The sequence below is a fragment of the Dasypus novemcinctus genome, chromosome 9, assembly GCF_030445035.2.
Source record: "Dasypus novemcinctus isolate mDasNov1 chromosome 9, mDasNov1.1.hap2, whole genome shotgun sequence".
Taxonomy (NCBI): Eukaryota; Metazoa; Chordata; class Mammalia; order Cingulata; family Dasypodidae; genus Dasypus; species Dasypus novemcinctus.
The window spans coordinates 105,998,079-106,014,600 of NC_080681.1; the positions used below are offsets into that span (position 1 = coordinate 105,998,079).

At 46.7% G+C, this 16,522-nt stretch overlaps 1 protein-coding gene across 4 annotated transcripts in view; it reads left to right on the forward strand.

Annotated features, from left to right (window-relative positions):
- The first annotated feature begins 6,945 nt into the window (after positions 1–6,945).
- Positions 6,946–16,522, forward strand: part of MECR (mitochondrial trans-2-enoyl-CoA reductase) — a 34,252-nt gene continuing 24,675 nt past the window's right edge. For 3 of the 4 annotated variants that reach the window (XM_058304749.1, XM_058304751.1, XM_058304750.1), the window contains exon 1: positions 6,946–7,158. In XM_058304749.1, coding sequence (XP_058160732.1) covers positions 6,983–7,158 — 176 coding nt within the window. In that variant the 5' untranslated portion in view covers positions 6,946–6,982. The remainder of the gene's footprint in view (positions 7,159–16,522) is intronic. The other variant, XM_058304752.2, reaches the window with a different exon arrangement.

A 16,522-nucleotide genomic window follows, 5' to 3' on the forward strand; every position in this document is an offset into this window, starting at 1 on the left:
AGAGCGGGAGCCCAGGCTAGCGGGGCGCTGACGTCAGGCCCGGCCGCGCGTTCCGCGGTCTCGCAGCGCTCCCTGCTGGCCGCAGCGCGCGCTGCTGCCCCGGCCGGGTGCCGTCCGTCCGGCGTGCCCCTCCCCCACGCCCGTACCCCAGCTTGGAGGGCCTGTCGCGGGGCCTGGACGCACACCGGCCACTGCTCTTGCAGGCATCGATTTACTCAGGTAAGCACCCTCGCCGTCCACGCCTAGCTCCCGCTTAGCGCTCTCAGAATCCATGACCCAGGGTCATCCGGCCTCTGTGTCCCATATGATGCTTGAATCCCCTCCACTTCCTTCAAATGCATTTTCGTTCGTACCTCCAAAAACAGAGCGTTCATCACCTTTCGAGATTGCTCTTTGGGTTCTTGGAGATGCTAGTTTTCAGAAAGTTCTTCCTTTTCATGTTGGTCTAGCGACACAGAATAAGTATATTTGGGTCTCTACCCAGTATAAGCCCTTGTACAATGCCCTGCAAACTCACCGTCCCTTACTGTGGAATACCAGGAACTTTCTATCTGCTTTACCCACGTGTCCTCATTTCATCCTCACCACGACCCTATTACGATGTATACTTACTATCCACATTACACAGTTGAGGAACTGAGGCACAGAGAGAGGAAGTGACTTTCCCAAGGTCATGCACTAGTCTAGGGCAACTCCAGGATTTGAGTCAAGGCTTTCTGGCTTGAACTGAATTGAACTGAGACACGGCTCCATTCTGGAAACCTATGCACTCAAGAAATGCTTCCTGGATATTGATTCATTTATTCAACAATTATTCTGAGCCAGGGCAGAGATATAAAGCAGCAAAAAAAAAAAAAAGCCTACCCCTATGACACTGACATTCCAGTGGGAAGACACAAACAAGAAAAAACAAAATACAAGCGAATTCTACAGAAAAAAGCAGAGAAAGGAAGGGGATTGCCACAATTTTAAACAGAGCACTACCACGTGACGTGTGTTTACTTGTCTCTACCCCTGCTCGAAGGGCACGGACTTTGTCTTGTATCCTGGTGCCTAATATCTGGTATATAGTCTGTGCTCAATAAATATTAATGAATAAATAGATGGTCAAGTGAATGAATATAGATGTGGTCCCTACCCTCATAAGCTTATATTTTAATGGGGAACACCAACAGCAAACATGCAAATAAATACATAATTACAATACATGCACTCTGAAGAAAAGGGATGGAATGTTGTGATACAGAATGTGGAAGGGAGGGGAAGTGGAGCTGGGTGGTCTGGCACAAGGTGGTCTGAGAGGGCTTCCCTAAGGAGGTGACATGGTGACATTTGAGCTGAGACCTGAAGTATGAGAAGGAAATGCATATCAGCAGGAGGAATGTTGCAGCCAGAGGAAAGCCTGTGCAAAGGCAGGAGCTGATGGTTTGAGGAACTGCAAGGAAGCCAGGGTGGCTAGAGCGGAGTGGGTGAGTAGGAGAGGGAAACCAGCTGCAGCTGGAGCAGTCAGCAGGGTCTTCCGGTAATGCAAGGAACTGTGGGCAAGGAAGGGGCTTTGGGTTGCACCCTAAGAGCAGTGGTAAGCCATTGGCATTAAGCAGAAGTGTAATAAGTTCTGCTCTCTGATTTTCTTAAAGTCCCCCAAGGAGCCAAGTGGAGAACAGTCTGCAGACCCAGAAGGACCCATGGGCAGATGCTGCATTTGTTCTTCAGGCCAGAGGGGCACAGGATGAGCTGACTGGTGGGCAGCAGCAGGGAACGGGGCTGAGGGGCTCAAGTTGTGTCTAGGCACTTCCTCTGCTCTTCCTCCACATCCCGAGTGGGCCAGGAGAGAGCAGAGCTGAGGGTTCCCAGGCCTTTGTTCTCCTCTTTCATGAGCACCGATGAGCTCCAGGCGGAGATGGGGAACAGACCAAAAGAGACAGAGCATGCAAGAACCAGAAATAGTTAAACAGAGAGAGAGAGAGTCACAGGGAGAGAGACAGAAGCAAGAACAGTGAAAAGTGATGGGGAAGAAACCAGACAGAATGACACCAGAGCAAAGAGGAGAGAGACAGAAAGCCACCCGGAAAAGGAGATTCCAAGAGAGAAAACTGGTGGACGTGAAAAGCAGCAGCCAAGGACGCTGTTTGCAGAGCACTCTCGCGGGAGCCTCAGGACAAGGGCTCACCATCTTTCCCATTTTATGGATGTGGAAACCAAGGTTTAAAGGGCAGTCACTCAGGAAGAGATGAGAGGTGGAGGCGTCTTTGGGACATGGAGCTGCCCTGGATGGTACTTCAGAGGCAATCACCGGACATTGTAAATCCTCACAGGGCCCACTGGATGGAATGGAGGAGAGTATGGGCCATGATGTGAACCAATGTATATGAGGTGCAGAGGTGCCCAAAGATGTACTTACCAAATCCAATGGATGTGTCATGATGATGGGAACGAGTGTTGTTGGGGGGGGGAGAGGGGGGGTGGGGGGATGGGGTTGAATGGGACCTCACATATATATTTTTAATGTAATATTATTACAAAGTCAATAAAAAATAAAAAATAAAAAAAATAAAAAAAATAAAAAATAAATAAAAAATAAAGGGCAGTCACTTGGTCAAGGACACACAGCTAGTACTAGGACCCAGGACCCAAATCCAGTTCTGACTAAGTCCAGACCCCTCTGCCCTTTGTGCAGGGAAAGATGGCAGAGACTATGGGAGAGGAAGAAAGAGAACTCAGCAACAGGTGGATAGAAGAGAAAAAACCCGCTTTTAAACCTCTATAACCTATAATTTTGGAGAGAAGACGAAAGGAAGGAGGAAGATCCTGGCCCAGAGTGACCTGCTGGGTCTGGAGAAAAGGAGAGCACCTCAGACAGTGCCAGGCCACAAGGAAATTCAATCACCCACAACTCATCGAACATTTATGACAACTACCCTTGCTGGGCACTGTATTGGGTGCTGGTGTCATAGAGATGAACTAAGCAGGCCCCACTCTTGCCTGGAGGTGGGAGTGGGGGTGGACACAAAAAGAACTAAGAGACAATGTCCTAAAGGCCATCGCACTGATCAAAAAATACCGGGAAAGCACAGAGGCAGTGCCGGTTGACAGCCTAGGAGGTTGGGAAACAACATCAAGGAAGTGATATCTGAACCTGGAGTTTCCCAGGTAGGCCATCAGGAAAGAACATTTCAATGGAAAGAAGCAGCCTGAATGAAGGCACGAGATGTGGAAGTACCAGGAAAAGTGGGTATCAGGTGCGGTTGGATTGTAGGCCGTGCTTGTTGGGCCAGCAGGAGATAAAGCTGGAAAGGCAGGCGGGAGGCAGAATGCATAAGCTCTTAAATGCAATTCAGGACAGTTGGACTTGAACTCCTGCTTAGTGGTCCTCAAGTCGATCCCTCGGGGGAACCAGGTGTTCTTCAAGTCAAGCTGAAGGGTTCTGCCATTAAATGAAAACGGTAGCCATCTTTTCCTAATTAGCAAGAAGGCAGGTTAAATTACAGTAACTAAAAAAATAGTTTAAAAACTGCAATGAATAACCCGGGACCTCATATGTAGGAAGCTGGCACTCAACAACTGAGCCACATCAGATCCCCTGAGTTAGTTTTTTCATTTGTTTGCTTGTTGTTTTTTGCTTTTAGGAGGCACTGGGAACCGAAACCAGGACGTCCCATGTGGGAAGCAGGTGCTCAACTGCTTGAGCCACATCTGCTGCCCAGTTTTTCTTTCTCCCCCTCCCCCCATCCTGGTATTTTTGCTCTCTGTGTCCATTTGCTGTGTGATCTTCTGTGTCTATTCCTCTTTTTGTCTTCTCTTCCTATTTTCAGTTTTAAGGTGCTTTTTCTCCATACGTTTTTCTGAAGACTTTAGCTCATGTCAGTGGTGTGAGAGAATGATAAAATTCGCAGTCATATTTTTTTTTTACCATTTTAAATTTAATATATCAATAGTTAATTGTGTTCTAAAATGCACTGTGGGCGGCAGACTTGGCCCAGTGGTTAGGGCGTCCGTCTACCACATGGGAGGTCCGCGGTTCAAACCCCGGGCCTCCTTGACCCCTGTGGAGCTGGCCCATGTGCAGTGCTGATGCACGCAAGGAGTGCCCGGCCATGCAGGGGTGTCCCCCGCGTAGGGGACCTCCACGCGCAAGGAGTGCGCCCCGTAAGGAGAGCCGCCCAGCGCGAAAGAAAGTGCAGCCTTCCCAGGAATGGTGCTGCACACACGGAGAGCTGACACAACAAGATGATGCAACGAAAAGAAACACAGATTCCCGTGCCTCTGACAACAGAAGTGGACGAAGTAGACGCAGCAAATGGACACAGAAAACAGACAACCAGGGCGGGGGGGCGGGGGAGCGGGGGAAGGAGAAGGGAGAGAAATAAATAAATAAATAAATCTTTTTTTAAAAAATAAAATAAAATAAAATGCACTGTGACTTTCTTTCTCTCCCTAAAGATTGGAAAGACAAAATCTGATCTTTCTATTAGGGAAAAAAAATCATTCTGGAGGCCTGGGAAAGGAGGAATTTGGGAGGGAGAGATGCAGGGAAAGGGTCTGAGTTAGGGAGAAGGCTGTTGACATGATTCAGAGAAGAGCTGATGGCCTGACTAAAGGTGAGGGCTATAGGTATGGAGGGGGAAACAAATTCTAGCACTGAGGAGGGAGACCTGCTGGGTGATTCTCTAAGCTTCCTGGCTGGGCTGCTCAGGGAATTCCAGAGAAGGAACCAGTTTGGTAGGGAAGATGGTATTAACAGCTCAGTGTCACCTCCAGACTTCCATCAGAGGGTTACTGTGTGCCTCCCAGCTCAAGTAGGCCTATGTGTCTTTGTGAAAATAGACAGTGAGCAGGATTAGGTTGTGCGCACGTGCGTGTGTGTATGTGTGTGTGTGTGAATGCACAGCTGTGGTACTACCATGATATTCTCTAATAATAAAAACAAGCACTGATAGTAGCATTGCTCACAATAGCCACAGTGGAATATTATTCACCTATAAAAAGGAATGAAGTTCTGATATCTGCTACATTGATGAACCTTGAAGACATCATGTTGAGTAAAATAAACTAGACACAAAAGACAAATAACTGTATGATTCCACTTAGAAGTTCCTGGAGTATGCAAAATAATAAAGACAGAAAGTAAGTTACAGGTTACTAGAGACCAGGAGGGGTGGAAGGGGGTAGGGGAGCATGGCACATTATTGCTTAAGGAGTACAGAATTCCTATTTGGAGTGTGAAAAAGTTTTGGAATTGGATGATAGTGATGGTAGCACAATATCGTGAGTGTAATTTGTACCCTGAATTGTATACTTGACTGTTGTTAAAATGAGAAATTTTATCTTGTATATATGTTAACTCAATAAAAATGAGAAAGGAAAACAAGCACTGACATTCATTGAGCACTTATTATGAGCCCAACCTTAGCCTGAGTGTTTTACATGCGCTATTTCTCATTTAATTTTCACAATGACCCCCTGATAACATTTATCAAATGCTTCCTTGTGCTAAGCATTGTGCTAAATGCTTCAAATGAATATCTTACTTGATCCTTACAACAACTTTGAAACAGGTACTATTTATTATTATTTCCCCCTTGTTTTAAGGATAAGGAAATGGAGATACCAAGACCCCACAATCAAATCGCTAGAAAGTGGCAGAGCCAGGACTCAAAGCCAGGTTTGTCCAAGTCCAGCTCCTACACCAGTAATCACAGCACATTGCTGTCCTCTCTTTCTTAAAGAGAACACAAGCCAACAAACTTCAGGTCAATAAAATCCAGAGAAAGGAACACTTCCTTATCTTTCAAAGAATAGGCTCAGTGTTTCTCAAAGCCTGTTCCCTGAGTCACCTGCATCAGAATATTCTTGGGAGCTTGTAAGAAATGTAGATTCCTGGACCCCTCCACAAGGCTCTAATTCAGTAGCACTGAGGTGGGGCACTGAGAACCACAGGACTGGCTCCAACAGCACCTCCTCCCAAAGCACCCCACCCCTATCCCTTCTCCTTCAGATTTCAGCAATTCACTGTCTTGCTCTTATGTTCAACTGGGATTCTAGTTATTTATGTTGTCTTCCCTTCCCTAAAAGTAAGATCTAGCATCTTTACTTAACTATACTTTTTTTTTTCCCTTTTAGGAGATTCCAGAGATTGAACCCAAGACCTAATACATGGAAGGCAGGCACTCAACCACTGAGCTACATCCGCTCCCTAGGACACACCTTTTAACAAACCACTTCGTTGTCCCACTTAATCTCCTTGTAGACTGGGAGCACTTCGACAGGGGGTTCTCCTCTTTGTGATTACTCCCTTACATGTGAACATACTTAAGGTTATACAAAGTGCTCTCACATCCATGATAACAGTATTCTATTGTTTCATCCACACCTCCCCACCTTGAAAGAGGCATATTATCCCCATGTACCGATAAGAAAACAGACTCTAATTTTAGTCTCTTGCCCAAGGTGACCCAGCTAGGAAGGGGCAGGTCTAGGCTTTGAGGCCAAATCCTCTAACTCCAAGTATCCTTGCCTCCTTATCAGTTTACATCCATCCCGTTCAGTGTTATGAAAATAAGCTTTCTATTCCCTTAAAGCATAGTGGGGATTAACTGGGATAATGCCTAGAAAGGGTCAATGACAGTAAGCACTCAATAGCGAGAAGGGGATTTTGAGGCCAGAGGAGAGTGCCCCAAAATCAAACACCAAAACACAAGCCCAGTTGTAGGCACAGCTTTAGGCCAGACCCAGAATCCCCTGGGTGTAAGGGCAGCTTTGGCGGGCTCGAAATCTCTGCCATTCCCTAGGTGCCCCCACTTCCCACTTCTTCTCCCCACGGTGTCTCCCGACGCGCCACCGCGTGGACAGCGAAAGAAGACAGCACGGTGAACGGAACAGTGGGCGGGTTGTGGGCGGGGCCCAACTAGGGGCGGGACGCAGTCGCGCGGACGCAGGAGGATGACGTGACCCGCAGCGCCCGGCTGTCTTTCCTGAAAGGAGCATGTGGGTGTGTGGTTCGCAGTTCTGGGCTCTAGCCCAGGCCCGTTTACGGCAGGTTCTTCCACCCGCTTCTGGCCGCCGTCGCCTGACTTCCTCCTCCTACTCCGCATCTACACAGCCCTCCCGGATCCGGGCATTGGTCTATGCGCACCACGGAGATCCTGCCAAGGTCGTCGAGTAAGAGGCGGTCCCGAGACTGGGGAAGGAACCAGAGATTCTAGAGGGGTAGGAAGGGAGAACCAGGGTCCGAGGAGCGGATAGAGAATAGCAAGGCCGAAACTGAAGCCCTGGGAGCATTTAACAGCTCAAAAAGTTCGTACCTTAAGGTAGCTGAAGACTAAGGGGCACAATTATAACGGTAATAATAGAAATAAAAATTGTTAAAATTTATTGATCGAGTACTCTGCCAGGCAGTCCCTTGTTTAAATAGATGCCCCTATTTAAGGTTAGGTAATTGATCTATCCTCATTTTGTAGATGACAAAACTGAGGCATAAAAGAGGTAAAATCACTTGCCCAAGGTCACACAGACAGTAAGAGATTTTCAGGATGTTTTTACTCCATTTTATTTGGAACCTCACTTCTCAGTAAAGTAAGCCAGAGATCATTGTTTCCATTTTACAGAGGGCACGTCACTTGTCCACGGTAATATGGCAAAGGAATCCATGGCTCCTGACTCCTACTGTGTGTTCACCTTTCCACTGCACTGTATATGCAGATTCTTTTAATTCGTAAAAAAGAGAGCTCGGGTTTGGGAGTCAAACTAACTTAAGGTCAAATGTGCAGCCTCTTAGAAGCTGCTTGATCTTGGACAAGTCACTCAGCCCTCATTTTTATGATTATGTCCCCTTCCAAAAATTGTTAGATCTTAATCCATGATTTTTGCACGTGGCTGATAAAAGTAGTATGTGACTTGTCAACCATTATAAATCTGCACATAAATGAATAACTCTAGCCATTCAGAAGGACTACTGGGGCCACTGGAGTGGAGCTAAGGCAAAACCACAGGTCTGGGGATCAGAAGACCTGGGGTCAAATCCCTGTCTTACCCTGTGTGTGTTTGGCAAGTTACTTAGGTTCTCTGAGTCTCAGTTTTATCATCCAAAAGGAGACAATACAGACATGGCTCATAGTGCTGATGAGCTGAGCTCGGTCTAATGCTCTCCACCTTAAAGCACCTACTTGCTCTTCTTGTTAACAACTCTGCTTGAATTCCCAGAAAACAGCTTGATTGTTTTCCAAAAGGTAGGCAAACATGAAATATTTTTAGTGGTTAAAATCCAGGCTAGATGTTTTAACAGCTGTAAGTGATAAGCCTCAGATAGATTCAAGGATGTGGACTAAGCCTAGCGACATTCCCCATTAGAGCAACTGGAAAGACGATTGAGAGGCACATCAGTTAGTTTAATCTGAATCTAATTTCAGTAAGAAGTTCACCTGCCATTGAGCTGATACTGTGCTTGTTTCTAAAATAAGGGAAAAAATGACTATATGGTGATGAGGAGGGCATCTTAGATGTTCAGGGACCCTCAGGAAGGATGTTGCCTCACAGCTCAGGACACCTCTCTTGACTGGTTCCCTCCTTTTAGAGAGTCAGGGAAGCTGGAACAAACTGCTCTGATTGCAGAGACCATTGAGGAAACAAAGGTAGCTTCTCTTGTCTCCTTGTTCAAATTGTGAGACTTCATGAAGCATTGTGTTCAACCCTGGCTTCACATTCCAGTCACCTGTGGTACTTTTAGAGATTACATATTCCTAGGCCCCACCCCTGAGATACTTAATAGATCTAGGGCCCCCTGAGCATATGGGTTCTTTAAAGCTGTCTGGGTGACTCTAATCCCCAAGTCAGGGTTGAGAACCAGTGGCCTGTGGATACAGATTGTCAGGCAAGCAGTAATGCTGCCTCAGAAAGGAAACTTTCCTTTCTGACCCAAATTCAGGCAATTTAACTTCTCCATGTGTGGACTGAGGTCAGAGGCTGGGATTCTCTTCCTTGTAGTCAGGTCTTTCTAGGCTTAGGGTAACCACAGTGTCACAGAAAGAATCAAGTGTCCTTTACACATACCAGTTAGACCAGGTAGGATCATGGAACTCCCCAGAGTCCATGCATAGTGTTCCCCACACCAGTGTGGGGACTGTAGGCAGAGCTCTGGGAGCAGGAGGGAAGGATGAGGTCAGTCTGTACAGTAGCATAGCTTCTCTGCCCAGACCTCAGGTGTTGTGGAACTCCTCAAAGCAAGGCTTCCAGGTAGCTCCTATTCTCATGTCCGTGGTTGGAATGTCCCTCTCTTCATTCCTGTTGGCCCCCAAACATTTCAGCTATTTTTTCCTCTGCTAAGCTATTTTCCTGTGCCACTCGGAGTTTCTCTCCCCTCTACAATAAAATGGGCTCCACTAAATAAGCCCTTTGACCTTTTTCATTTAAAGAATGACTTAATTGCTGATCTGTTAAGACTGCAGGAGAAAAATGACAAACATTGGGGAGTTAGAAACATTCTAGAAATTTCAGAGGTCGTCATGACCATTGCCCCTTGTAGAGTTCTGGATTCTCTATCAGATAGTTCCCAGGAACCCCATTTCCTTCCTCTTTTTCTCCTGAAAGTCCCCTCCCAAGGTTTTGTTATTCTCTGGGTCTTATGGTGAAAACTCTTCTCATTATTATATATTTACTATGTGACTGGCATTCAGCTAAGTTCTCTACATATATTATGGAATTTAAAAATCACATTAATCCATTTTTACAAATAAAGGAACTGAGACTTGAGACGGTCAAAAGTCATTTCCCCAGGGAGCAGACGTGGCTCAGGTGATTAGTTGCTCCCCTCCCACATGGGAGGCACTGGGAACCGAGGCCCCAGTTTCGGTTCCCAGTGCCTCCTAAAAAGAAGATGAGGAGACAGCACAAAGCAATGGGGGGATGGGATAAATTTAAAAAAAATTTTGTTTTTTAAAAAAAAAAAAGGCATTTCCCCTAAACTGTACAAGATGCCCCTTCTTTATTAAAATTTCTCAATATATTCATATGCTTGAAGTAACAATGCCAGTAATTGCAAATCTATTTTTGAGAATGAGATGGGATATAAAATTGGTAATAAGGTGGGCATAAAACAGAAGGCAAGAGTATAGGTCATTCAGGCAGCCAAACCCTAGGGAAGAGAATAGAAATACTTTCCTCTGTCTCCTCCCCTTTTCTGGGCCCTCAGGCTTTCCTCAAACAGCACCCTGATCATCCTTTTTCTCCTTCCTGAAACTAAGCTGTGAAGCCCTTGGACATATACCCATTCTGTCTTAGGCCAGGCAGAACTTTGGGGAGTAGGGACTAGGGACCCAGGTAGTGACCCAGGTAGTGAGTTCTCACTGCAGGGCACTGTTTACCCTCATGGTGCTTCCTCTTTTTAGGTGTCACTATTTAATATGGATATCTATTTAAAACCAAAACTGTGAAGGTAACTTGGTTTTTAAGCCAGAATTATAGTATTTTGTGGGGTAGGGAAAGAATCTGATTTGGTGCTCTGTTAAAAACCGGGGATTTCGTTTTCTGCTTTTTGTTTTAAGTTGCCTGGAGCTCTTTGTTATGGGCATGAATGAAGGGAAATGGCGCAGAACTCATTGATTTATTAATTAACATTTAGTCATCGAGGGCCTAATAACACTTGAGGGGGCAGAGATAGCTAATATGTGGTCTTTGCCCTGAAGGAACTCACAGTCTAGTTCAGGAGTTGGGCACCAACAGTCCGTGGGGTAAATGCTGTGAAAGGGTATGTTCAGAGTGCTATGGACACCCTACAGGGGGTGAAGTCTAAGTATAGAAATGTTCCAATCAGAGGCAAGAAAAAATGTGGTATGTCTGATTAATATTTATCGAGTGCTTCCTATGCACTCAAAATGTAATCCTGTGAGAGAAGAATCTGCTGAGACTGAGGCTCAGAAGGGACTTGCCCAAGGACACAGGATTGAAACTCAAGCCAGATCCCACATCCTGTATATACATCCTGTATGCTTGGACATTGTCTTCCATCTGGACTTCACCACTAGAATGTGGAGTTTGGGGCCAGGCCATCTACCCTAATTTCCTCATTCTTGCCTCAGGGTGGAACTTGGCAGACACACCTCCAAGGAATCGCATAATAGGAATTGCTCTGTATCCAGAGCTCTGGGAAGAATGCTGCTAACCAGTGCAACTCCAAGTTGCCATTACAGTCTGGCCCTCTCCTAGCAGCTACCGCAGTTCTCTGGTATGGTTCCAGGCCTTTCTTACCTTGGGTGGGATGGCAGTAGTCCTCTTTGTGGAGAAGGAGAAACAAAGATGACTCAAAGTTAGACTGTGGCTCAGAATGTTTACTGGCAGCCACCTGCAAGTCTGGGAGCCAGGTGACCCAGGTTCCAGTCCCAACTTCACTACTAACTCTGTCTCCAATCTCTTCAGTTATTCCCTGATAAGATACAGGAGATCAGCAATGGTGAATATGGGCATGCAAGCTGTCACCCCCATCTTCCATGTCAGGGACAGACTTTCATAGCTCCCTTTTAGGCATACCTCAAAATCTGCACAACTCTTTACCCCATGCCCCCCTAAGAACACTCTTTCCCACCTAGACTAAATGAGGCCTTAACATAGTGCTGCAGCCACAGGAGTTGTTGGGAGACGTGAATCCTCCTTCCAATCCCTAGACCTGTTCTTCAGCTCCAACTAGTTTATGAAACAGAAGCAGCATGCGGGCCTGGTCACCAGTGGTATCTCCCACAACCTCCAGGACTTCCAGTGTGGCCAGAAACCTGGCATCCTGGCCACAAGATTTCACCAAGGGCCCCCTTTGCCCTTCGTTGGTTACATGGTCAGCAGCCGCCTTTGTACCCATGGAGGAGACAACAGCAGCTGCAGACAAGGACCCTGCCTGCTGCTGCAGCCGAGCTGCGACTCCCTTCAAGCAGTGTTTCCCTGATGTCAGTGATGGGGCTTAGGAGGGGCTTACAAGGTGTCTGGTAATCTTAGCTGAAGGAACTTGGGGAATTGAAAAGGTAGGGAGAGGGTTCTTTGGCCAACTTGGGGTAGAAACTTGCAGGAGCTGCCCTAAGTCTCTGATACCCCTCAGTTCAAAATGATTATGCTGATGAGCAAACAGATGCCCAGAATGAGGGGAGGGCGGGATTATTACGAGGCACAAAGAGGCACAAAGACGGAGGTGGGTCTGCATGATGTGGAACAGATGGGCTATGCTCAAGGAAAGGATCTCTCCCTGAGAGCCCAGGTCTCCCTCGGAACCCCACAAGTTGAGGCCACCAGCATCCCCTGCTGAGGGGTGAACTGTTCCAAGCTGTGCGCTGAGACACTTCATTCCTTCCAAATGCCCAGCTGTGCCCTGCTTATTAATTATTAATCACAACCCAGAGCAATGTACCCAGCATGCCAGGCACTTCACTAAATACTGAAGGTGGCTTGTTCATGACCATGGGAGCTGCAGTCAGACTGAGGAGAGCAAGGTAAGGTGTCAATTTCCTTCACCCAGTGGCCCATGATGGGACGCGCATTCTTGGCTCTCTGTACCAAGCAATGAGCAAGTACCTGTGGCCAGTGAGGATCTCTCCCTGCCTGTTCTTTCTGCTCAAAATGATATTGACCCCTTTGAAGTGGTTGAGTGGAAGATGCAAGATAAGTACAAATCATTGCTAATTAAATGCGGAAGACGGGAAAGATATCTTAGGAAAGTGGGCTAATGCCCCCTTACAAGGCAAACATAACTGAGCCAGTCCCCAGGGTACTGGCCTGTTTTTTCCCCTTCTCAAAAGGCCCTTTCTTCTGCCTGCTTTTGTCTCCCTTGTACTTCAGACAACCTCAGAGGTGGAGAACCTCAGCCTCAAAGGAGGCATTGTGACCTTATCCAGGCTGGCATCTGTCTATTGAAGACAGTGGCATCCCTCTGGGTTACATGGCACGATTACACTTACAGGGGAAGGACATGAACAGTCTCGGGAAACAGCTCGAGATCTGGCTGGACTGTGTTTGGGTGCCTCGTTTGCACTCCACGACAGCCACTTATTCCTTTGGTGAATTTAAATAAACAAAAAACAAAGCAGTGGAGAAATGGCTAGCATTACAGCAGAGGTCCACCTCCTGGAATTCAGGCTCAGCCCCTGGTTTCCTTCCTGTCTGGCAGAATGGTATCCTTGACGACGAAGGTGGAGCTGTCTGCAGGAACAGGAGTATCTGTGACACTGATGGCATTCCTCGGGGCAAGCTGGGGCTAGTGTCCCTGGTGAGACACGGCTGGCCCAACACACCTGCCCCCGGGGCATGCAGCATGTATCAGGCCTGCCCCCCACCCTCACCCACCTGTGTTTGCAATGTCGACTTTCTTTTTTTTTTTTTAAAGATTTATTTATTTATTTAATTTCCCCCCCTCCCCTGGTTGTCTGTTCTTGGTGTCTATTTGCTGCGTCTTGTTTCTTTGTCCGCTTCTGTTGTCGTCAGCGGCACGGGAAGTGTGGGCGGCGCCATTCCTGGGCAGGCTGCTCTTTCTTTTCACGCTGGGCGGCTTTTCCTCACGGGCGCACTCCTTGCGCGTGGGGCTCCTCCACGCAGGGGACACCCTTGCGTGGCACGGCACTCCTTGCGCGCATCAGCACTGCGCATGGCCAGCTCCACACGGGTCAAGGAGGCCCGGGGTTTGAACCGCGGACCTCCCATATGGCAGACGGACGCCCTAACCACTGGGCCAAAGTCCGTTTCCCACAATGTCGACTTTCCATCTCCAAGACCAGGGGTTCCCAACCAGGGGTCCGTGACCTTGAATTGCAATTCAAAGAAACACTCTTGTGGGGACGGGTTGATATGGCTGTGATATATTTATTAATAATACATGATAAAGTATGGACTTAGTAAGGGATCTGTGGTTTTCACATGACTGGCAAAGAAGTCTGTGGAACAAAAAGATTAAGGACCCCTGTCCTGGACCCTTGCCCCTGCTTGGCCCTTGCCTCACTTTCCTTCCCTCCCACTTCTGTGAATCTCAACTTGCCCAGAGCAGCTCATCTCCCCAGAAGACAAAGGAGGACTGGGAGTGGTATACAACCCAACACAGTTGGTCAAAACTGCTCTTTGGGGGAATGAGGTACTCCAGGCTGTTATTTATGTGCTGTGAAAATAGCGATGACAGCTCGAGTTAAATCTGGGAAGCTCTGGAGTACACAAAGTCTTTTGGGTTTCTTTACTCATGAACTTCTCAGAGCCTTCACAGTTCTTATGTGCCATCTGAATCTTACAAAGGGAGTGTAGTAGGCAGCATTTCCCAAACATATTTAGCCCGAGGGAAAACCTAGTATCTCCCAGATCTAGAATTCCACATAGTTCAGGGGATCCTGACATAGTGTTCAACAGTGTGAGCTTTACAGTCAAGCTTTTTTTTCCCACTCCCCACCCCCGCCCCTGTCTGCTTTCTGTGTCCATTCGCTGTGTGTTCCTCTGTGTCTGCTTGTGTTCTCATTAGGCAGCTCCAAAAACCAATCCTGGGACTTCCCAGAGTGGGAGAGGGGCGATCATTCTCTTGCACCACCTCAACTCTCTTATTGTCTCTCTTCTGTGTTTCTTTTTGTTGTGTCATCTTGCTGTGCCAGCTTTCAACGTGGGCCAGCACTCCTGTGTAGGGCAGTACTCTGTGCAGGCCAGCAGTTCACCTGGGCCACCTCGCCACACAGGCCAGCTTGCCTTCACTAGGAGGCCCTGGGCATCGAACCCTGGACCTCCTATATGGTGGCCTAATTGCTTGAGCCACATCCACTTCCCTGCAGTCAAACTTAAGATGAGTCTTACCACTTACTAAATGTAACCATACTTAACTTCTCTGAGCTCAGTTTCCTCATCTGTAAATGGGGGAAGGTAATAGTATTCTCCACAAAAGTGTTTTGACAAGGTTTAAATTCATCATGTATATATTAATAATATCCTGAGCACAATGCCTGGAGCTTAGTAAGCTGTCTTCATTAGTTGTCATTTTATTGTCCAGCCAAATCACCCAGAATAAGCACCCTCTGCTCTGCATCCCTACTGCAGGTCCCCTGCTTTGAACTTCACATCTCTCACCTTCCTCCTCACCCCCACCGTGCTCTGTCTTCCTTCCTATCCCAAAATCCACTTGCCCAAGCCAGAAGCCTGGGAGCCATCAAAGAATCCCTGCTTCTTACCCCAGGGGACATCAGTGTCACTTCCAAGTTATCAAATCCTTCTTTCCCTTCCCACAACTCCAATTCAGACCATACCTCTTTCCTGGCTTACTGTCAGACCAGATTATTTGCCATTCCCTCCAGCAGGAATGCCTTCCTTCCTTGCTGGGTTCACCCAATCAACTCCTGTTTATCCTTTAGGCCACCCTAAGGTATCACTTCTTCCAATGACCATTTTCTGACCTTCTCTTTTCTTCCAGCAGGGTTAGACACTCAGTCAACTTTAGCGCCATGAGTCTGTCTCAGTTATAATCCTTCTCCCAGTGTTTCTTGGTTTCCATTCAATCAAGCTCCCAGGGAGGGCGTTTTATTTTATTCATCTTTAAACCCTTAGGCACAATACTCTGGCATTTAAATGGATTGTCAGTAAATGTTTGTTGAATTAAATTCAGTTATTTTTTTAAAAATTTGCTGTCTTCCTTTCAGTGATTCAATGGTTCCTTTCAGGAGTATAGCCAGCTAATTGTTTCAGAGATTTCCTTGGATATTTTCCACTGATAGCTGCCATTTCTTCAGCATCTACTATATGTCAGAAGCTTAGTAAGTGCTTTATGTACATTAACTCTAATCCTGTGAGCTGGGTTCTAATATCCCCATTATATAGATGAGCATTCGGAGGCTCATCTAGCTGGTAAATGACCAAGGCAGGATGTAAACTTAGGACTTCCTGTTTCACTCCAAATCCATGCTCTTTTTAATATACTACTCTCTTTCTAAGAACTGAGATCTAACTGTAGTCCCTTGGCCATAGATATGTAGGCTAATAACAATCTTGCACGTTTTATCTGCACTTCCCTGATGAGGTCTTTGCTTGGCTTGAACTCTCAAGGGTAATCTACATTTTTATTTGAGCCCATCCCTTAGGGGTATTTTCCTAAACATCCCAGGACCAGGGACAAGAAGTGTAAGCCTTAATAGCTAAGTCCATTTGGTTATGAGTCCCCTCCCATAATTTCCTAAGTGACTGACAATTTTATGTCACATTTTCTCACCAGAGAGAAATGTTTATCATTTCTTTAGGAAGCATTGAATGCTGTCTTATTCCAAAACACTGCCAAACCCTGAGTTAAGACTAAAAGTTCTCTGCCCTTCATGAGCTCATAGACTGAAGGAGACAGCACCTAGTTTGGCTGTCAGCGTGTGTGTCAAAGGAGCACTAGATTTTGAGTCTCAAAGACCTGCATCCAAATCCAAACATATCTGTAATTCCAAAATCCAGAAAGCTCTGAAAACTGACAGTTTTTCACAACTCATTTGGAGGCAAAACTGATGTGACAGGAGGCTTCCATGTGGTCTTTATTCATCCCACTTAGTGTGAATATTCC